Source organism: Erythrolamprus reginae, chromosome 13 (genome assembly GCF_031021105.1).
Source record: "Erythrolamprus reginae isolate rEryReg1 chromosome 13, rEryReg1.hap1, whole genome shotgun sequence".
NCBI classification, from domain to species: Eukaryota; Metazoa; Chordata; class Lepidosauria; order Squamata; family Dipsadidae; genus Erythrolamprus; species Erythrolamprus reginae.
In genome coordinates, this window is record NC_091962.1 from 3,436,509 (window position 1) to 3,453,502 (window position 16,994).

Sequence of the window (16,994 nt, forward strand, 5' to 3'; positions counted from 1 at the left end):
AGACAGAGACGTTCAGAGCAACGAAAGGAGCAGTTAAAGAAATATTATCACCATTGAATGAGAAACAGCTGGGTTTGGGTGTGGTCCTCATCAGCAGGGTTTAAAAGGCAGGCAAGGCCTTGAAGCCATGTGGAGTGTTATCAATTGGAGTTGCGGTGACCTGTTTTGATTCTCAGCGTCTCTGATCTTGGCTTGTGGCCTAGCAGTCTGGAAGACTCGTGGGAGGCGTCTGTTTGCTATCTACAGCTTCGTCTTGGCAGCAAGAATCTGGCATTGCTTCATGGACTATTGCCTTCGTGTATATATTTGAAGTTCCAGCGTTTTTCCTGTTTGTAAGGACATTTTCTGTTACCTGTGTTTTCCTTGAATTATATAAACTGCCTTTGCCTTTTACCAGTGTGTCTGGCTTCTCTTTTGGGTTGGTATTGGCTTCTGGAGTGACCCAGACAGAACAGGGGGAAAGCATTTTGAAATTCCCTGATATTTCCCCGTAATTGGGTATCTAGTTATCGTAGATGACATCATACCAAACGGCTAAGCCGTGGAGAAATATCGGTAGCTGAGAAAGCAAGTTGTTGCCATAGTTATGCTCATTTTTGCTTGACTCTGCCAGGCAGCGTGATCTGGGTTTTTTAACATGATTTTCCCCTGAACTTTTAAACATTAATTTAGCCTTAATTACACTCAGGATGTGTGAGTGAGAACATCAGCGGGAATCATGGATACTTAATCTTAGTTTAGGCTCGCCTATTATGCAAATACTTACTCGATTCACTGGAGAAGAGCCTAATTCTGGGAAAGATGGAGAGTAAAAAAGAAGGGGATGGCAGAGAACGAGGTAGCTGGATGGAATAACTAAAGCAGTTGGAGTGAGCTTAAATGGACTCCAATGGACGGTAGAGGATAGGAAGGCCTGGAGGAACATTATCCATGGGGTTTCAATGGGTCAGACACAACTTCGCAACTAACAACATGATAATAATAATAATAATAATAATAATAATAATAATAATAATAATGACATTGTTGTATCAATTATGGAAACACCAACGGACTACAAACAGAGGCACAACTACGTGGCCCAGATGCTCCATTGGAACTTGTGCCACAACTACCATCTACCAGTGGTAAAGAACTTTCTCATAAACTTGAGAACCTAGTTGAAAACAAACATGCCAGAATATTTTGTGACTTTTGAATTCAAACTGACAAGGTTTTGATATACAATACATCGGACCTCACAATTGTGGAAAAGAAAAATGTGGATCATTGATGCCGCCCTACCAGGTTTGACAGTCGAATTGATGAAAAAGAACAAGAAAAACTTAGCTGATATCATGACCTTAAAATCGAACTACAATGACTCTGGCATAAACCAGTACAATTGGTCCCAGTAATAATCGGCACACTGGTGCGGTGCCAAAAGACCTCAGCCAACATTTGAAAACAATAAACATTGACAAGATCATGATCTGTCAGTTGCAAATCTCACTGGGTGAGATCCTCCAAGGGTATGGGGTGAGGTATCATCAATACGCTGATGATACCCAATTATACATCTCCACCCCATGTCCAGCCAACGAAGCGGTGGAAGTGATGTGCCGGTGCCTGGAGGATGTTGGGGCCTGGATGAGTGTCAACAAACTCAAGCTCAACCCAGACAAGACGGAGTGGCTGTGGGTCTTACCTCCCAAGGACAATTCCATCTGTCCGTCCATTACCCTGGGGGGAGAATCACTGGCCCCCTCAGAGAAGGTTCGCAACTTGGGCGTCCTCCTCGACTCACAGCTCACATTAGAGAAACATCTTTCAGCTGTGGCGAGGGGGGCGTTTGCCCAGGTTCGCCTGGTGCACCAGTTGCGACCCTACTTGGACCGGGAGTAACTGCTCACAGTCGCTCATGCCCTCATCACCTCGAAACTCGACTACTATAACGCTCTCTACATGGGGCTACCTTTGAAAAATGTTCGGAAACTTCAGATCGTGCAGAATGCAGCTGCGAGAGCAATCATGGGCTTTCCCAAATATGCCCATGTTACACCAACACTCCGCAGTCTGCATTGGTTGCCGATCAGTTTCCGATCACAATTCAAAGTGTTGGTTATGACCTATAAAGCCCTTCATGGCACCGGACCAGATTATCTCAGGGACCGCCTTCTGCTGCACGAATCCCAGCGACCAGTTAGGTCCCACAGAGTGGATCTTCTCCGGGTCCCGTCAACTAAAGAATGTCGCTTGGCGGGACCCAGGGGAAGAGCCTTCTCTGTGGCGGCCCCGGCCCTCTGGAACCAACTCCCCCCAAAGATTAGAATTGCCCCCACCCTCCTTGCCTTTTGTAAGCTGCTTAAAACCCACCTCTGCCATCAGGCATGGGGGAATTGAGACCCTCTTCCCCCTAGGCCTTTACAATTCTATGCATGGTATGTATGTATGCATGTTTGGTTTTTTATATTAATGGGTTTTTAATTGTTTCTAACATCAGACTACTATTGTACACTGATTTATTGTTGCTGTTAGCCGCCCCGAGTCTCCAGAGAGGGGCGGCATATAAATCCAATCAATCAATCAATCAATCAATCAATCAATCAATCAATCAATCAATCAATAAAAGGCCACCGTACTTGGATCTGTGTGCATCATACGAAAATACATCACACAGCCCTAGACGCTTGGGAAGTGTTCAACTTGTGGTATTGTGATATGAAATCCAGCATATCAATCTCGTTTGCTGTGTGTTACTGTTTTTTATGATAGTAGTAGTAGTAATAATAATAATAATAATAATAATAATAATAATAATAATAATAAAAATCTACCTGGTCGAGCGACATGCCTGTGTTTTGGGAAATCATCCATAATGTCTGTCTGCCCATACGGATAAGCTGCATCCCAACCTTTTCTACAATTTCACCAAAATGTTCACAGAGCAGGAGAGAACAAAGTTTGATTTCTGCCTGGGTCATCTTGCCGGACAATGATATTGGTATGTATAATTGACAGCAATAAAATATATTGAGCTACTACAAATTAGTAAACAACTCCAGCGAGGATTTCAGGGTCCAAAACGAGAATTAAGACTCCGCTGTTCCAGCTCTGCATCTGAAAAGAGATTTACACGTTCAGAGTCTAAATTGGTGCAAATATTCAGCAGAATCCTGGGCTAAAACTTCCTGGCTTTTTTTTGGATCTGAGGAATAGAGGAGGAAGTTACAGTTTCAGCATAGACCCATAAAATTCTCTACAAGACCGGTGGTCTTCAGGTTACGACCAGAATTGAGCCCAAAACTTATATTGCTAAGTGAGATATTTGTTAAGGGAGTTTTGCCTCAGTTTTACGATCTTTTCTCGCCATGGTTGTTAAATGCATCGTTGCAGTTCTTAATTTAGCAACAGGGTTGTTAAGTGAATCTGCCTTCCCCATTGACTTTGCTTCTCAGAGAGGACACAAACGGGGATCAGGTGATACCGTCATAAATATGAACCAGTTGCCAAGCAGCCAAATGTAAATCCATGTAGCCATGGGAATGCTGCAACGGTCATAAAGTGTAGAAAAACGGTCACAAACCACTTTTTTCAGTGCCGTTGTCACTTTGAACGGTGACTTGACTTCCGGCAATTCAATACAGTACTGTGCTAAAGTGTTAGGCAGGTGTGCAAAAATGCTGCAAATTGAATGTTTTAGAATGAGAAGCGTCCATAGTTTACCAATTTTTTTAGTGTATAAGATGCACCCTTTTCCTCCCTAAAAGAAGCTGATAATTAGGGTGAGTTTTATACTCTGAATGTAGCTTTCCCCCACCCCAACCCTAACTAGCTGCTAACCATCTTCCCAACTCCTACCTTGCAGGCTCTTTCATTGTTTCTCTCTGCAAATAATATTTTCCAAGCGCTAAGTCTTTGCAGGATTTTTTTCATAACTTGTTCTGAGTAAGTTTCTTTCCAGCCCTAACCAGATGCTAATGATGTTCCCAGCTCTTACCAGGTTGCAAGCTCTTTCATTGTTACTCTCTGCCAAGAATGTATTCCATAAAATTTACTTGCTCCAGATATTTTTTTCCAGCCCTAACCAGGTGCTATTAATGTACCCAAGTTCTTTCATTGTTACTCTGTGAAGAATGTTTTCCAAGCCCTAAGTCTTTGCAGGGTTTTTCCCATTGCTCTACTTGCTCTTAATGTTTCTTTCCAGGTGCTAATAATAATAATAATAATAATAATAATAATTATTATTATTATTATTATTATTTATTAGATTTGTATGCCGCCCCTCTCCGAAGACTCGGGGCGGCTCACAACAAGCGATAAAACAATATTGTACAGGCACATTATTAAGAAAAAACTAAAAACCCTATCAATTTAAAAAAACCAAACAGCACATACATACCAAACATAAATTATAATAAGCCTGGGGGAAAGGTGTCTCAAATCCCCCATGCCTGGCGGTATAGATGGGTCTTAAGTAGTTTACAGAAGACAAGGAGGGTGGGAGCAGTTCTAATCTTCGGGGGGAGTTGATTCCAGAGGGTCGGGGCCGCCACAGAGAAGGCTATTCCCCTGGGGCCCGCCAGACGACATTGTTTAGTCGACGGGACCCGGAGAAGGCCAACTCTGTGGCACCTTATCGGCCGCTGGGATTCGTGCGGTAGTAGGCGGTTCCGGAGGTATTCTAGTCCAATGATGTTCCCAGCTCTTACTGGCTTGCAAGCTCTTTCATTGTTACTCTTTCAGAATAATTTTTTAAAGCCCTTAACCAGGGGATAAAATAATGTGCTGAAGCTGACCAGACAAGGACAGTAGCCAGACAAATAAAAAAAGCAGATTCTTTTCCCTATTTTCCTCCCCAAAAACTAAACGAGTGTCTTATATTCTGGTGCGTCTTATACTCCAAAAATACGGTACTTTGATCAATCCACAAAATGGAAAATAAATCAAAATAAATAACCCAAGGGTAATAAAGAAGAGAATGTTTTCTCCTCCCTCCTTTTCAATGAGAAATACCACCCAGGGACCTCCACCCACCAGATCCACAGTCTTCCCCCATTCCTCTTCCAACCCTACAAAGCCCCCACCTCTTTACAGCTAGTCCTCGACTTACGGCCACAACAGAGCCTGACATTTATATTGCTAAATGAGTCATTCAGTGAATTTTGCCCCGTTTTACGACTTTCCTTGTCACAATCGTTAAGGAAATCAGTGCAGCTGTTAAGTTACTCACAAGGTTGTTAAGCGAATCGGGCTTTGCCGGTTGGAAGGTCGCAACAGGGGATCATGTGACCCCGGGAACGCTGCGACCGTCGTAAACGTGAGTCGGCTGCCAAAGTTTGAATTTTAATCACGTAAGCATGGAAAACCGGTCCCAAAGTACCCCTTTCTCAGCGTCGACGTCAATTTGATCACTAAACGAAGCGCCGTAAACCGAGGACTCCCTAGAGTCACCTTCTCCTCCGGTTTTTCCTCTTCTTGGTCGGAGACATTCAACGTGCAGGCGTGAAAGGGAGAGAGAGAAAAAATCCCCCCACGCTTTTTTTTTTTTTTGCTTCTTTGAAGCTTTCCTCCACTTAGGCCTCAAGCACTTCCCTCGGTCCCCATGGCAACGGAGACCCGGGCCGGAAGCACTTTCATCCTCGCTGGCCAATCGCCGGCCTTGGCTCCACCCACCCGTGGTGGGGTCAACGGGGGTGAAGGCTGGCCCGGAAGCGAGGCGGCTAGAGCGACCCACCCGGCTTGGCCGCTCTAGGCCCGCGTCTCCCTGTGGCCCGGCGGCCCTGTTTCGCTTTCCTAAGCCCGGTGGAGGCTTCGGCGGGGCTGAGGATGGCAGAGGCCTCTTCGGCTGCTGCGACGGCCGCCGTCTCCCAGCACCGCTTCTTCTGCCACAGCTGCAAGGGCGAGGTCAACCCCAAGCTGCCGGTGAGTCCGGGAAGGGGGAGGGGTGCCCGTTGCCGGGGAGGGGGAGGGGCGGCCCCGGTCCGTGGGGGAAGGGGAAGGCTGAACACCCCCCCTGCAAACGAGAGGAGGGGGCGACGGAGCACCCCCGCAATGAAATATCCCCCTCCAATTCCCCTTGCACACCAGGCGGGGGTGTATAGGTAGTTGGGGGGCACAGGCTTTCCCCAACCTGGCGCCCCCCCCAAATATGCCCAGATTTTTTGGGGGGGGGGATGCTGGGGCTCAAGGAATCCAACAGCAGCACGAGAAAGGCGGAGTTTTACCAACACCGGGGGAATAACAGGGTTGGAAGGGGACCTTAGAGGTCATCTAGTCCGACCCCCCCTCACTTTGTTGAAGCAGGCGGGCAAGTCCTCGACTTACGACCATCCCGGTCCCTAAAGCGAGGCCTCTGTTGCGTTGGCCCCGCTACGCGACCTTCCTTTGCCTCCGGTACCGTGGGTTGCTGAGTGAATCCGGCTTCCGCCCTTGACTTGGCTCGGTTGCAAAAAAAGTAGATTGCGGGACCCGCCCTGGAATGCGCTGCCGCCGTCATAAATAGGAGTCGGTCGCCGGAGCGTCTGGATTTTGATCCTGTTGACGGTGGGGTTGCTGTGAAAGGGTCCTGAGTCACATTTTTTTCAACTTTGAACTAAGCGATTGAGGACTACCTGTAGCAGCATTGGAAGGAGCCTATATAGCCCAGCCCTTGTTGATGCAGGAGACGCTCTACTGCTCTGGACCGATGGCTCTCCATCTCTTCTGGAAAAACATTTCTTGGAGGACAGTTGCCAATGATCTTCACCATCATCGTTCGAGCCACTATCTATCCGTGGCAGGAGGAAGGCCTCTTCCACGTATTCCCAACAGAGACGATCCTGAGCTTTCCTTCGCCAGTTGGGTCCTCCGTACTTGATGATGCCATCGATCCATCTTGTTTTAGGTCTCTTTCGTGGATGGTTTTTAATCTGGTGGGATCCATTCTACGACTGCCTTGGTCCCCCTTTCATTGCTATGGGACCAGCCCATTTCTCTTTTCATTCTTTTACTACCTTGGTTAGCATCAGCATCATCTTCATTTAACAACCTCTTAATCCAGTGATGGTGAATCTGTTTTTCCTCCAGTGCCGAAAGAGCATGGTGCGCGCCATTGCGCATGGGTGAGGGCCTACACCCATAATTTAATGCCTGGGGAGGTCCTCTGGAAACGGCCTGTTTCCCAACTTCTGGTGGGCCCAGTAGGCTTGTGTTTTGCTGTCCCCAGGCTCCAAAGGCTTCCCTGGAGCTGGGGGAAGGTGAAAACGCCCTCCCCTACCCCTTGGAGGCTCTCTGGAAGCCAAAAACGGCCTCCCAGAGCCTCTGTGTGAGCCAAAAATCAGCTGGCCGGCACAAACATGCACGTTGGAGCTGAGCTAGGGCAACGGCTCGCTTGCCAGAAGATATAGCTCCATGTGGCACCTGTGCCATAGGTTCACCATCACTGCCATAATCTCTTGTGAGTTGGAGCCTGGGCAGTTGAATGGGGCTGAGCGTTTACTGGCCGGGCGCCATTTCCTGTCGCCAATGCAGAGTTTTGTTCAGGAGGTATATATTTTCATTGTGCCCAGAGTGAGAAATATCTGCCTCTACCTAGGATCGAACTCACAAGCTTCCCGATTGTGAGGTGAAAGCTCCACCTCTAGGCCACGGCACCGCTCCATCATTTTATTCTCTTGGTGGCATTGTATATTTTCCTTTGTTCTCTAATCCATGTGAAGGTCTTCCCATCTTTTCTCATCTTTCCATGGTCTTTGTGTCGCTCGTAGCTTTTGTGTCAGTTGTGCGGTTAGTGTCCAGGTTTTGCTGGCGTATGTTAGACCAGGTGGCACACAGTGATCGAAATCTTTTCTTTTCAGGCATAGCAAGAGGTTGTCCTTGAAAATTACGTTTAGCTTGCCGAATGCCTGTCATCCCTCATCACCTCGAGGTTCGACTACTGTAACGCTCTCTACATGGGGCTACCTTTGAAAAGTGTTTGGAAACTTCAGATCGTGCAGAATGCAGCTGCGAGAGCAATCATGGGCTTCCCAAGGCATGCCCGTGTTACACCAACACTCCGCAGTCTGCATTGGTTGCCGATCAATTTCCGGTCACAATTCAAAGTGTTGGTTATGACCTATAAAGCCCTTCATGGCATCGGACCAGAATATCTCCGGGACCGCCTTCTGCCGCACGAATCCCAGCGACCGGTTAGGTCCCACAGAGGTGGCCTTCTCCGGGTCCCGTCGACTAAACAATGTCATTTGGTGGGACCCAGGAGAAGAGCCTTCTCTGTGGCGGCCCCAACCCTCTGGAACCAGCTCCCCCCAGATATCAGAGTTGCCCCCAACCTCCTTGCCTTTCTCAAGCTCCTTAAAACCCACCTCTGTCGTCAGGCATGGGGGAATTGAAATTTTTCCCTTCCCCCTAGGCTTATAGAACTTATACATGGTATGCTTGTTTGTATGATTGGTCTCCTAAATTGGGCTTTTTAAGATTATTTTAATATTAGATTTGTTTACATTGTCTTCTTTATTGTTGTTAGCCGCCCTGAGTCTTCGGGGAGGGGCGGCATACAAATCTAATAAATAAATAAATAAATAAATACATACATACATACATACATACATACATACATACATACATATTTAATCCTTCGTTCAATTTCCTTTATTGTATCATCTTGCATTGAGATCCCAAAGAAGGACTAGGGGTGACATGATAGTAGTCTTCCAGTATTTCAGGAGCTGCCACAAAGAAGAAGGTGTCAAGCTATTCTCCAAAGACAGGACAAAAAAACAATAGATGGAAACCAATCAAGGAGAGAAGCAACCTGGAATAAAGGAGAAACTTCCTGAGAACAATTAACCAGTGGAACAGCTTGCCACCAGACGTTGTGACTGCTCCATCACTGGAAGATTTACGGAATTAAGATGTATGGAATTAAAACAACCCTATTCGATGCAGTCAGGCGGTAAGGAAAGCAAGTAGGATGCTTGGCTGCATAGCTAGAGGTATAACAAGCAGGAAGAGGGAGATTATGATCCCGCTATATAGAGTGCTGGTGAGACCACATTTGGAATACTGTGTTCAGTTCTGGAGACCTCACCTACAAAAAGATATTGACAAAATTGAGCGGGTCCAAAGACGGGCTTCAAGAATGGTGGAAGGTCTTAAGCATAAAACGTATCAGGAAAGACTTCACGAACTCCATCTGTATAGTCTGGAGGACAGAAGGAAAAGGGGGGACATGATCGAAACATTTAAATATATTAAAGGGTTAAATAAGGTCAAGGAGCGAAGTGTTTTTAATAGGAAAGTGAACCCAAGAACAAGGGGACACAATCTGAAGTTAGTTGGGGGAAAGATCAAAAGCAACATGAGAAAATATTATTTTACTGAAAGAGTAGTAGATCCTTGGAACAAACTTCCAGCAGACGTGGTTGATAAATCCACAGTAACTGAATTTAAACATGCCTGGGGTAAACATATATCCATCCTAAGATACAATACAGAAAATAGTATAAGGGCAGACTAGATGAGGTCTTTTTCTGCCGTCAGACTTCTATGTTTCTATGATGCAAGACTCTAATTTTAAAAACATCAAATTAAGTTATTATCTAATCCAGTGTTTCACAAAGTTGGAAACTTTTAAGGTGGGTGGACTTCAATTCCCAGAATTCCCCAACCATCTTACAAGAATAGAATAGAACAGGAACAGAAAGAGAAACAGAACAGAACAGAATTTATTTATTGGCCAAATGTGATTGGATAAACAAGGAATTTATCTTGGTGCATATGCTCTCAGTGTACATAAAAGTAAAATTCATCAAGAATCATAAGGTACAACATTTAATTATAGTCCGGGTACAAATAAACAATCAAATCATATTAGAAACCAGTCAATATAAATTATAAGGATACAAGCAACAAAGTTACAGTCATACAGTCATTAGTGGGAGGAGATGGCTGATGGGAACCATGAGAAGATTAATAGTACTGCAGGCTTAGTAAATAGTTTGACAGTGTTGAGGGAATTAGTTGTTTAGCAAAGTGATGGCGCTCAGGGGAAAAAAACTATTCTTGTGTCTAGTTGTCTTGGTGTGCAGTGCTCTATAGCATTGTTTTGAGGGTAGGAGTTCGAACAGTTGGTGTCCAGGATAATAATAATTTAATAATAATAATAATAATTTATTAGATTTGTATGCCGCCTTTCTCCGAAGACTCGGAGATGCGAGGGGTCAGTAAATATTTTCACCGCCCTCTTTTTGACTCGTGCAGTATACCGGTCCTCAATGGAAGGCAGGTTGGCAGCTATTGTTTTTTCTGCAGTTCTGATTCTTCTCTGAAGTCTTGTTGGGTTGCAGAGCCGAACCAGACAGTTATAGAGGTGCAGATGACAGGCTCAATGATTCCTCTGTAGAACTGGATCCGCAGGTCCTTGGGCAGTTTGAGCTTCCTGACTTGGTGCAGAAAGAACATTCTTTGTTGTGCTTCTTTGATGATGTTATTGATGTTAGGTGTTCATTTTAGATCTTGTGATATGGTAGAAATTTGAAGGTCTCTACTGTTGATACTTGTGTATTATTGTGAGAGGTGAAAGTATGAGCGGGTTTCTCCTAAAGTCTACCACCATTTCCAAGGCTTTGAGTGTGTTCGGTTCCAGATTGTTCTGGTCGCATTACAAAGTTAGTTGTTCAGCCTCCAGTTTTTATGCAGAGCCTTCTCTGTGGCGGCCCCGGCCCTCTGGAATCAACTCCCCCCCGGAGATTAGAACTGCTCCCACCCTCCCTGTCTTCCGTAAAGTACTTAAGACCCACCTCTACCGCCAGGCATGGGGGATTTGAGACATCTTTCCCCCAGGCTTATTATAATTTATGTTTGGTATGTATGTGCTGTTTGGTTTTTAATTATGATAGGGTTTTTAGTTTTTTAATATTAGATTTGTGCCATTATAATATTGTTTTTATCGTTGTTGTGAGCTGCCCCAAGTTTTCAGAGAGGGGCGGCATACAAATCTAATAAATTATTATTATGATTATGATTATTCTATGCCCTGCATCCTAAAATGGTAGGGAACAGGTCATTCCCAGGGCCCAGGCAGATAAGGTGCGTGCCAGTTTAATCTGGTGACCTAGTTCCAGCAATTTGCTAACATGAGAGCCGGCTTCTTGGAAGCCACCAGATCACTAAAGTTCATATTTGCCAATATTTTGCAAAGCCTGCCACCTGGCACAGGTAGTCCTCAACTTAATGACCACAACTGAACCCAGTTATGTTATGTTGTTGAATGAAAACATTTGTTAAGGGAGTTTTGTCCCATCTCCCCATTTATCTTGAGTGCAGTTATTAACTGAAATTGCTGTCGGTTATCCGTCAAACGGTCGTTAAGCAAATCAGGCTTCCCCCGTCGACTTTGCTGGCCAGAAGGTCGCAAAACAGTCGGTTATATGATCTTGGGACACTGCGACAGCTGTAACTATGAGTGAGTGGCTGAGCATCTTTAATTTTGATCACGTGACCAGGGAAATAGCATGATGGTGAGAGAATGTGGAGTGAATGGAAGGATTGGGGTTTTTTAATGGTTTTTTTGGGGATTTTAGATTGTTAATTAGGTAATTGGATTTAAGATATTATGTATTGTATATTTCATGTTCTGTCAGGCTCTCTGGTAGACTCCTCCCAAAAATTCACAGGTACAAATTTCAGACACACACACGTTTGAAAATTCAAAACAATGTTCTTTATAATGAAAATTCAAATAAACGAAGCCCTCTTTTGGTATAGCAAAGAGCACTCGTCTCCAAACAAACTGGTAATTTGTACAAGTCCCTTATCAGTTCTGTGATACTTAGCTTGCAGCTGTGGGGCAATTCACAGTCCTTCTTCTTTCACAAAGTGAAACACACTTTGCCCTGGTTTAGTTTCAAAGCGGGGAAAAATCAGCACACAAAAGGTCAAAGTCAGTAAAGCAGGCATGAAACACAACGATCAGATAATCCTCCACAATGGCCAAACCCATAGGCTGCTATTTATAGCAGCCTCACTAATTACTAATTACCCAACCACAGGTGGCCTCATTTTCTTTGATAATAATCTCTCAGTTGTTGCTGCCTATGCATCGCTCTCCGCATGGGTGGCTGTATCATTAACTCTTGTTCTGAATCCGAGGAGGAGCTAGATAATTGATCTCCTTCTGAGCTGTCTGCCCCACTCTCCTCCTCCCTGTCACTCATGTCTTCTTGGTCAGAGGAGCCTTCATCAGCAGATTCCACCGGGGGCAAAACAGGCCTGCAGCATGTGGATATCTCCCCCACATTCACAGTCCTTGGGGCAGGAGCTGGGCCAGAGCTAACCACAACAATTTCATATTGCTGTGAGCCGCCCCGAGTCCTCAGAGAGGGGCGGCATAGAAATCAATCAAACAAACAAACAAACAAACAGGTCATAAGTGTGAAACACGGTCCTCTGTTTTTTTTCAGTGCCGCTGCAGCTTTGAACAGTCACTAAATGAACAGCTGTAAATCAAGGCCTATCTGTAGTCAAGCTATATGGGATTCGTACTAGTCCGACGAGAATGATGCTCTTTCTATACATATCTTTTAAAAAGGCATACATTGATGTTGCATTGCAGTTCTTATATTAATTATATTAATTTTTGCTCCCAAAAGATGTGCTACGTCTTATTTTTCAGGGGATGTCTTATTATTTTTTTTTCAATGAAGAAGAATTCACATTTATTGCTGAACAAAAAATATATATGAACGTTTATTATATATATTATCACAAAGCAGCATAACCAGACAAACTGTGAATTCCATCAAGAATTTCTTACTGCTACCGTACCATTATTTCCATGTATAACAATTATACTTTCTTGAAATATATGTTCTGTTCAGGAATGCTGCGGAACGAAACATCTCCTACGTGGGAAGTGTTTTTAATAGGAAAGTGAACACAAGAACAAGGGGACACAATCTGAAGTTAGTTGGGGGAAAGATCAAAAGCAACATGAGAAAATATTATTTGACTGAAAGAGTAGTAGATCCTTGGAACAAACTTCCAGCAGACGTGGTAGATAAATCCACAGTAACTGAATTTAAACATGCTTGGGATAAACATAGATCCATCCTAAGATAAAATACAGGAAATAGTATAAGGGCAGACTAGATGGACCATGAGGTCTTTTTCTGCCGTCAGACTTCTATGTTTCTCTATGTTTCTATGTGTTACTTTCGGGGGTGACTTATTTTCGGGGAAACTGGGTATTAGTTGCTCAGAATCTTATTGGTCACGTGGACTGTCGTAAGTCAGGGACTAGTCAGGGCATGGGAGGTGGCTGCCACAGAGGTACTACAAGCTGCTTGTGACTGCTGTAGTTCAGCAGTTCAAATCTCACCACCGGCTCAAGGTTGACTCAGCCTCCCATCCTTCCAAAGTGGGTCAAATGAGGACCCAGATTGTTGGGGGCAAGAGGCTGATTGTGAAAACCACCTAGAGAGGGTTGTAAAAAAGCACTACGAAGCGGTATATAAGTCTAAATGCCATTGCTATTTTCCATCAGAGGTCCAAGAACAAATTGTCCTTTCTTGGATGGTTGTCCTCCCACAATGTGGTAACCTCTGCGTTTGTTGCATATTACAACAGCAATTGACGGGAATTGTCCTCCAACACATTCAATCACCGCAGATGGGAACTTCGGGCAAGGAATTAAAAGACGCTAGCTCCTGGCGAGAAAAGCCATGGCAAATCTAGACAGCATACTAAAAAGCAACTATGCCAGCAAGATTCTGCCTTGCTCTAAAATCTGTACCTTATTTACTTACTTACTTACTTACTTACTTACTTACTTACTTACTTACTTACTTACTTACTTACTTACTTACCCTGTTTCCCCGATAGTAAGACACCTCCGATTGTAAGACGTATCGGGGGCTTCAGGGGGGTCGGCTAATATAAGCCGTACCCCGAAAGTAAGACATATGTCTTACTTTCGGGGAAACACGGGGGTATTGCCGGGGGGGGGAGCCCGATGACGTCGCTTCCAAGCTCCCCGTGCGCCCCTCGCCGCGGTGCGGCGCCACCGCCTCTTCCCCTGCCGAGGCTCGGCTGCAAGCGGCCAGCGAGGCAGGGGAAGAGGCGGGTGGCGGCGAGGCGAAGGCGAGGGGCGCGCGGGGAGCTGCCGGAAAGGAGGCGGGCGAAGGAGGGCGCAGCTCCAGCCGCTCGCCTCGGAGCCGGTCGGCCTCGCTGGCCGCTTGCAGCCGAGCCTCGGCAGGGGGAGAGGCGGTGGCGCCGGTGGCTTGGCTGCAAGCGGCCAGCGAGGCCGACCGGCTCCGAGGCGAGCGGCCGGAGCTGCGCCCTCCTTCGCCCGCCTCCTTTCCAATGTAAGACATACCCCGAAAGTAAGACATAGTCGGGCTTTTGGGGGTAAAAAGAAAGTAAGACACTGTCTTACTTTCGGGGAAACACGATACTTACTTACTTACTTACTTACTTACTTACTTACTTACTTACTTACTTACTTATTAGATTTGTATGCCGCCCCTCTCCGCAGACTCGGGGCGGCTAACAACAGTAAAAAGACAACGTAAAGAAATCTAATATTAAAAAATCTAAAAACCCCAATTTAAGAGATCAGTCTTACATACAGTCATACCATACATAAATTTTGTAAGCCTAGGGGAAGGGAATATTTCAAATCCCCCATGCCTGACGACAGAGGTGGGTTTTTAAGAGCTTACGAAAGGCAAGGAGGGTGGGGGCAACTCTGATATCTGGGGGGAGTTGGTTCCATAGGGTCGGGGCCGCCACAGAGAAGGCTCTTCCCCTGGGTCCGGAAACCGATCGGCAACCAGTGCAGACCGCGGAGTGTTGGAGTAACATGGGCATATTTAGGAAAGCCCATGACAGCTCTCGCAGCTGCATTTCTCTGCTTTGTTCTCTGCGAAGGATATACTTGGAGAAAGAAATGAACCAGGAGTCTTATTATTATTATTATTTTGCTAATTAATACTAAGTGGGGTGAGTGTCACGTGGTTATTATTGGCTGAAATTTACGCCTTCGTTTTTTCTTTCTTTCTTGGCAGGAATACACATGTCCTCGGTGTGAATCTGGCTTCATTGAAGAAGTAACAGATGATTCCAGGTAGTCCTCCATTTCCTGACAAGCAACCGACAGGATGTCCTTTTATATATACAGTGATCCCCCCGCTCGTTGCGAGGGTTCCGTTCCAGGACCCCCCGCAACGAGCGGGTTTTCGCGAAGTAGCGCTGCGGAAGTAAAAACACCATCTGCGCATGTGCAGATGGTGTTTTTACTCCCGCAGCGCTAGCGAGGAGCCGAAGATTGGGGGCGGCGCGGCTGTTTTAAAATGTCGCCGCCGGCATGGGGGGCTTCCTAGCAGCCCCCCCAAACCTGGGTTGGGGGTCCAGGGGGTGCTGGCAAGCCCCCCATGCCGGTGGCGACATTTTAAAACAGCCGCGCCGCGCTGGCTGTCGGCGCTTTCGAGCTGAGTCCCGGAGCGAATTCGCTCCGGGACTCAGCTCCAAAGCGCCGACAGCCAGCGCCGGCGAACGGCTTCTCCGCGCTGGCTGTCGCCGCTTTCGAGCTGAGTCCCGGAGCGAATTCGCTTCAGGACTCAGCTCGAAAGCGGCGAGAATGAACGGCGTGGGCGGGCGAAGGGCGGGCGGCAGCGAGGAGTTTGCGTGGGCGGTGGGGGAAACTCCTTGCTGATGCCCGCTGCTCGCCCCTCCCGCCAGCAAGAGGGGGAAGACCCAGGGAAGCCGGCCAGCAGCTGATCTGCCAGGCGCCATCTACGCATGCGTGCCCATAGAAAAAAAAGGGCACACATGCGCAGATGGTGTTTTGACTTCCGGGTTGAAAAATCGCAAATTACCCTGTTCGCAATGGTCGGGGACGCAATAACCGGGGTATTACTGTATCTCCTCTCCTTTTGAAGGGTGTTTTCCCCCATACACACACTTGGCAAATGTAAAACATGCGCAATTCTGGGAGCTGAAATCCAGCTAGTTCTCGGCTTACAGCCACATTGGAGCCCAAACAGTTTGCCGAAACGCTTGCCAAGTGGGTTTTGCCCCATTTGAGATGACATTTTCTGTACCACGGTGGTTAAGTCTTCGGAGAGGGGCGGCATACAAATCTAATAAACAATAACAATAAAATAATAAGAATTAAGTGAATCCCTGCCATTTTTGCCAAGCGTCTGGGTTTTGATCACGGTGCTGCAAACAGTCGTTAAGTGTGAAAAACCGGTCATTAGTAGCTTTTACTCGTAGCTCTGTAACTTTGAGCGGTCACCAAATGGAACTCCAGTTGCCTCTTGAAAAAAAGCACCTTTGGGATCGTCCGGAAAGGGTTTTTTTGGGGGGGGGGGGGAACTAGGCCAGCCTAGAAGGACACCCTCTTGAGTCCACATGTTTCCCCCATTTTTCAGGAGTCCCCAAAATGTAACTTATGTGATTTATATGCTGCCCAATCCCGTGGGACTGAAACGCCACTTTCTGTCTGGCCTCTATTTGGTGCTTCTGTGTGTTTCGATACAGCAGTGTTTCCCAACCTGGCATTTTCCAGTAACCTGTTCTCTCTCTCTCTCTCTCTCCCTTCCTCTCCTTCTCTCTCTCTCTCTCTTTCTTTCCTTGTCTCTCTCTATCTCTCTCTTCCTCTCCTTGTCTCTCTCTATCTCTCTCTTCCTCCTTCTCTCTCTCTATCTCTCTCTTCCTCTCCTCTTCCTCTCTTCCTTCCTCTCCTCTCTCTCTCTCTTCCTTCCTCTCCTCTCTCTCTCTTCCTTCCTCTCCTCTCTCTCTCTCTTCCTTCCTCTCCTCTCTCTCTCTCTTCCTTCCTCTCCTCTCTCTCTTCCTTCCTCTCCTCTCTCTCTCTTCCTTCCTCTCCTCTCTCTCTCTTCCTTCCTCTCCTCTCTCTCTCTCTTCCTTCCTCTCCTCTCTCTCTCTTCCTTCCTCTCTCTTCCTTCCTCTCCTCTCTCTCTCTTCCTTCCTCTCTCTCTCTCTTCCTTCCTCTCCTCTCTCTCTCTTCCTCT

The 16,994-nt window shown here is 46.2% G+C and overlaps 2 protein-coding genes across 5 annotated transcripts in view; one reads left to right on the plus strand and one right to left on the minus strand.

The window, feature by feature from the left end:
• The window catches only part of POLR3C (RNA polymerase III subunit C), a 35,866-nt gene extending 30,217 nt beyond the window's left edge, over positions 1-5,649 (minus strand). For 2 of the 4 annotated variants that reach the window (XR_011560527.1, XM_070766678.1), the window contains exons 1-2: positions 5,213-5,649; positions 2,817-3,099 (exon numbers count right to left, since the gene is read on the minus strand). Coding sequence is in view for 3 of the 4 variants with exons in the window: in XM_070766678.1 (XP_070622779.1) it covers positions 2,817-2,963 (147 nt within the window). In the remaining variant the exon portion in view is untranslated. The remainder of the gene's footprint in view (positions 1-2,816; positions 3,100-5,212) is intronic. The other 2 variants (XM_070766680.1, XM_070766679.1) reach the window with 2 other exon arrangements.
• Positions 5,650-5,688: 39 nt separating this feature from the next.
• The window catches only part of RNF115 (ring finger protein 115), a 34,487-nt gene continuing 23,181 nt past the window's right edge, over positions 5,689-16,994 (plus strand). The window contains exons 1-2 of the mRNA XM_070766684.1: positions 5,689-5,904; positions 15,027-15,085. Of these exons, the coding sequence (XP_070622785.1) occupies positions 5,809-5,904; positions 15,027-15,085 (155 nt within the window). The 5' untranslated portion in view covers positions 5,689-5,808. The remainder of the gene's footprint in view (positions 5,905-15,026; positions 15,086-16,994) is intronic.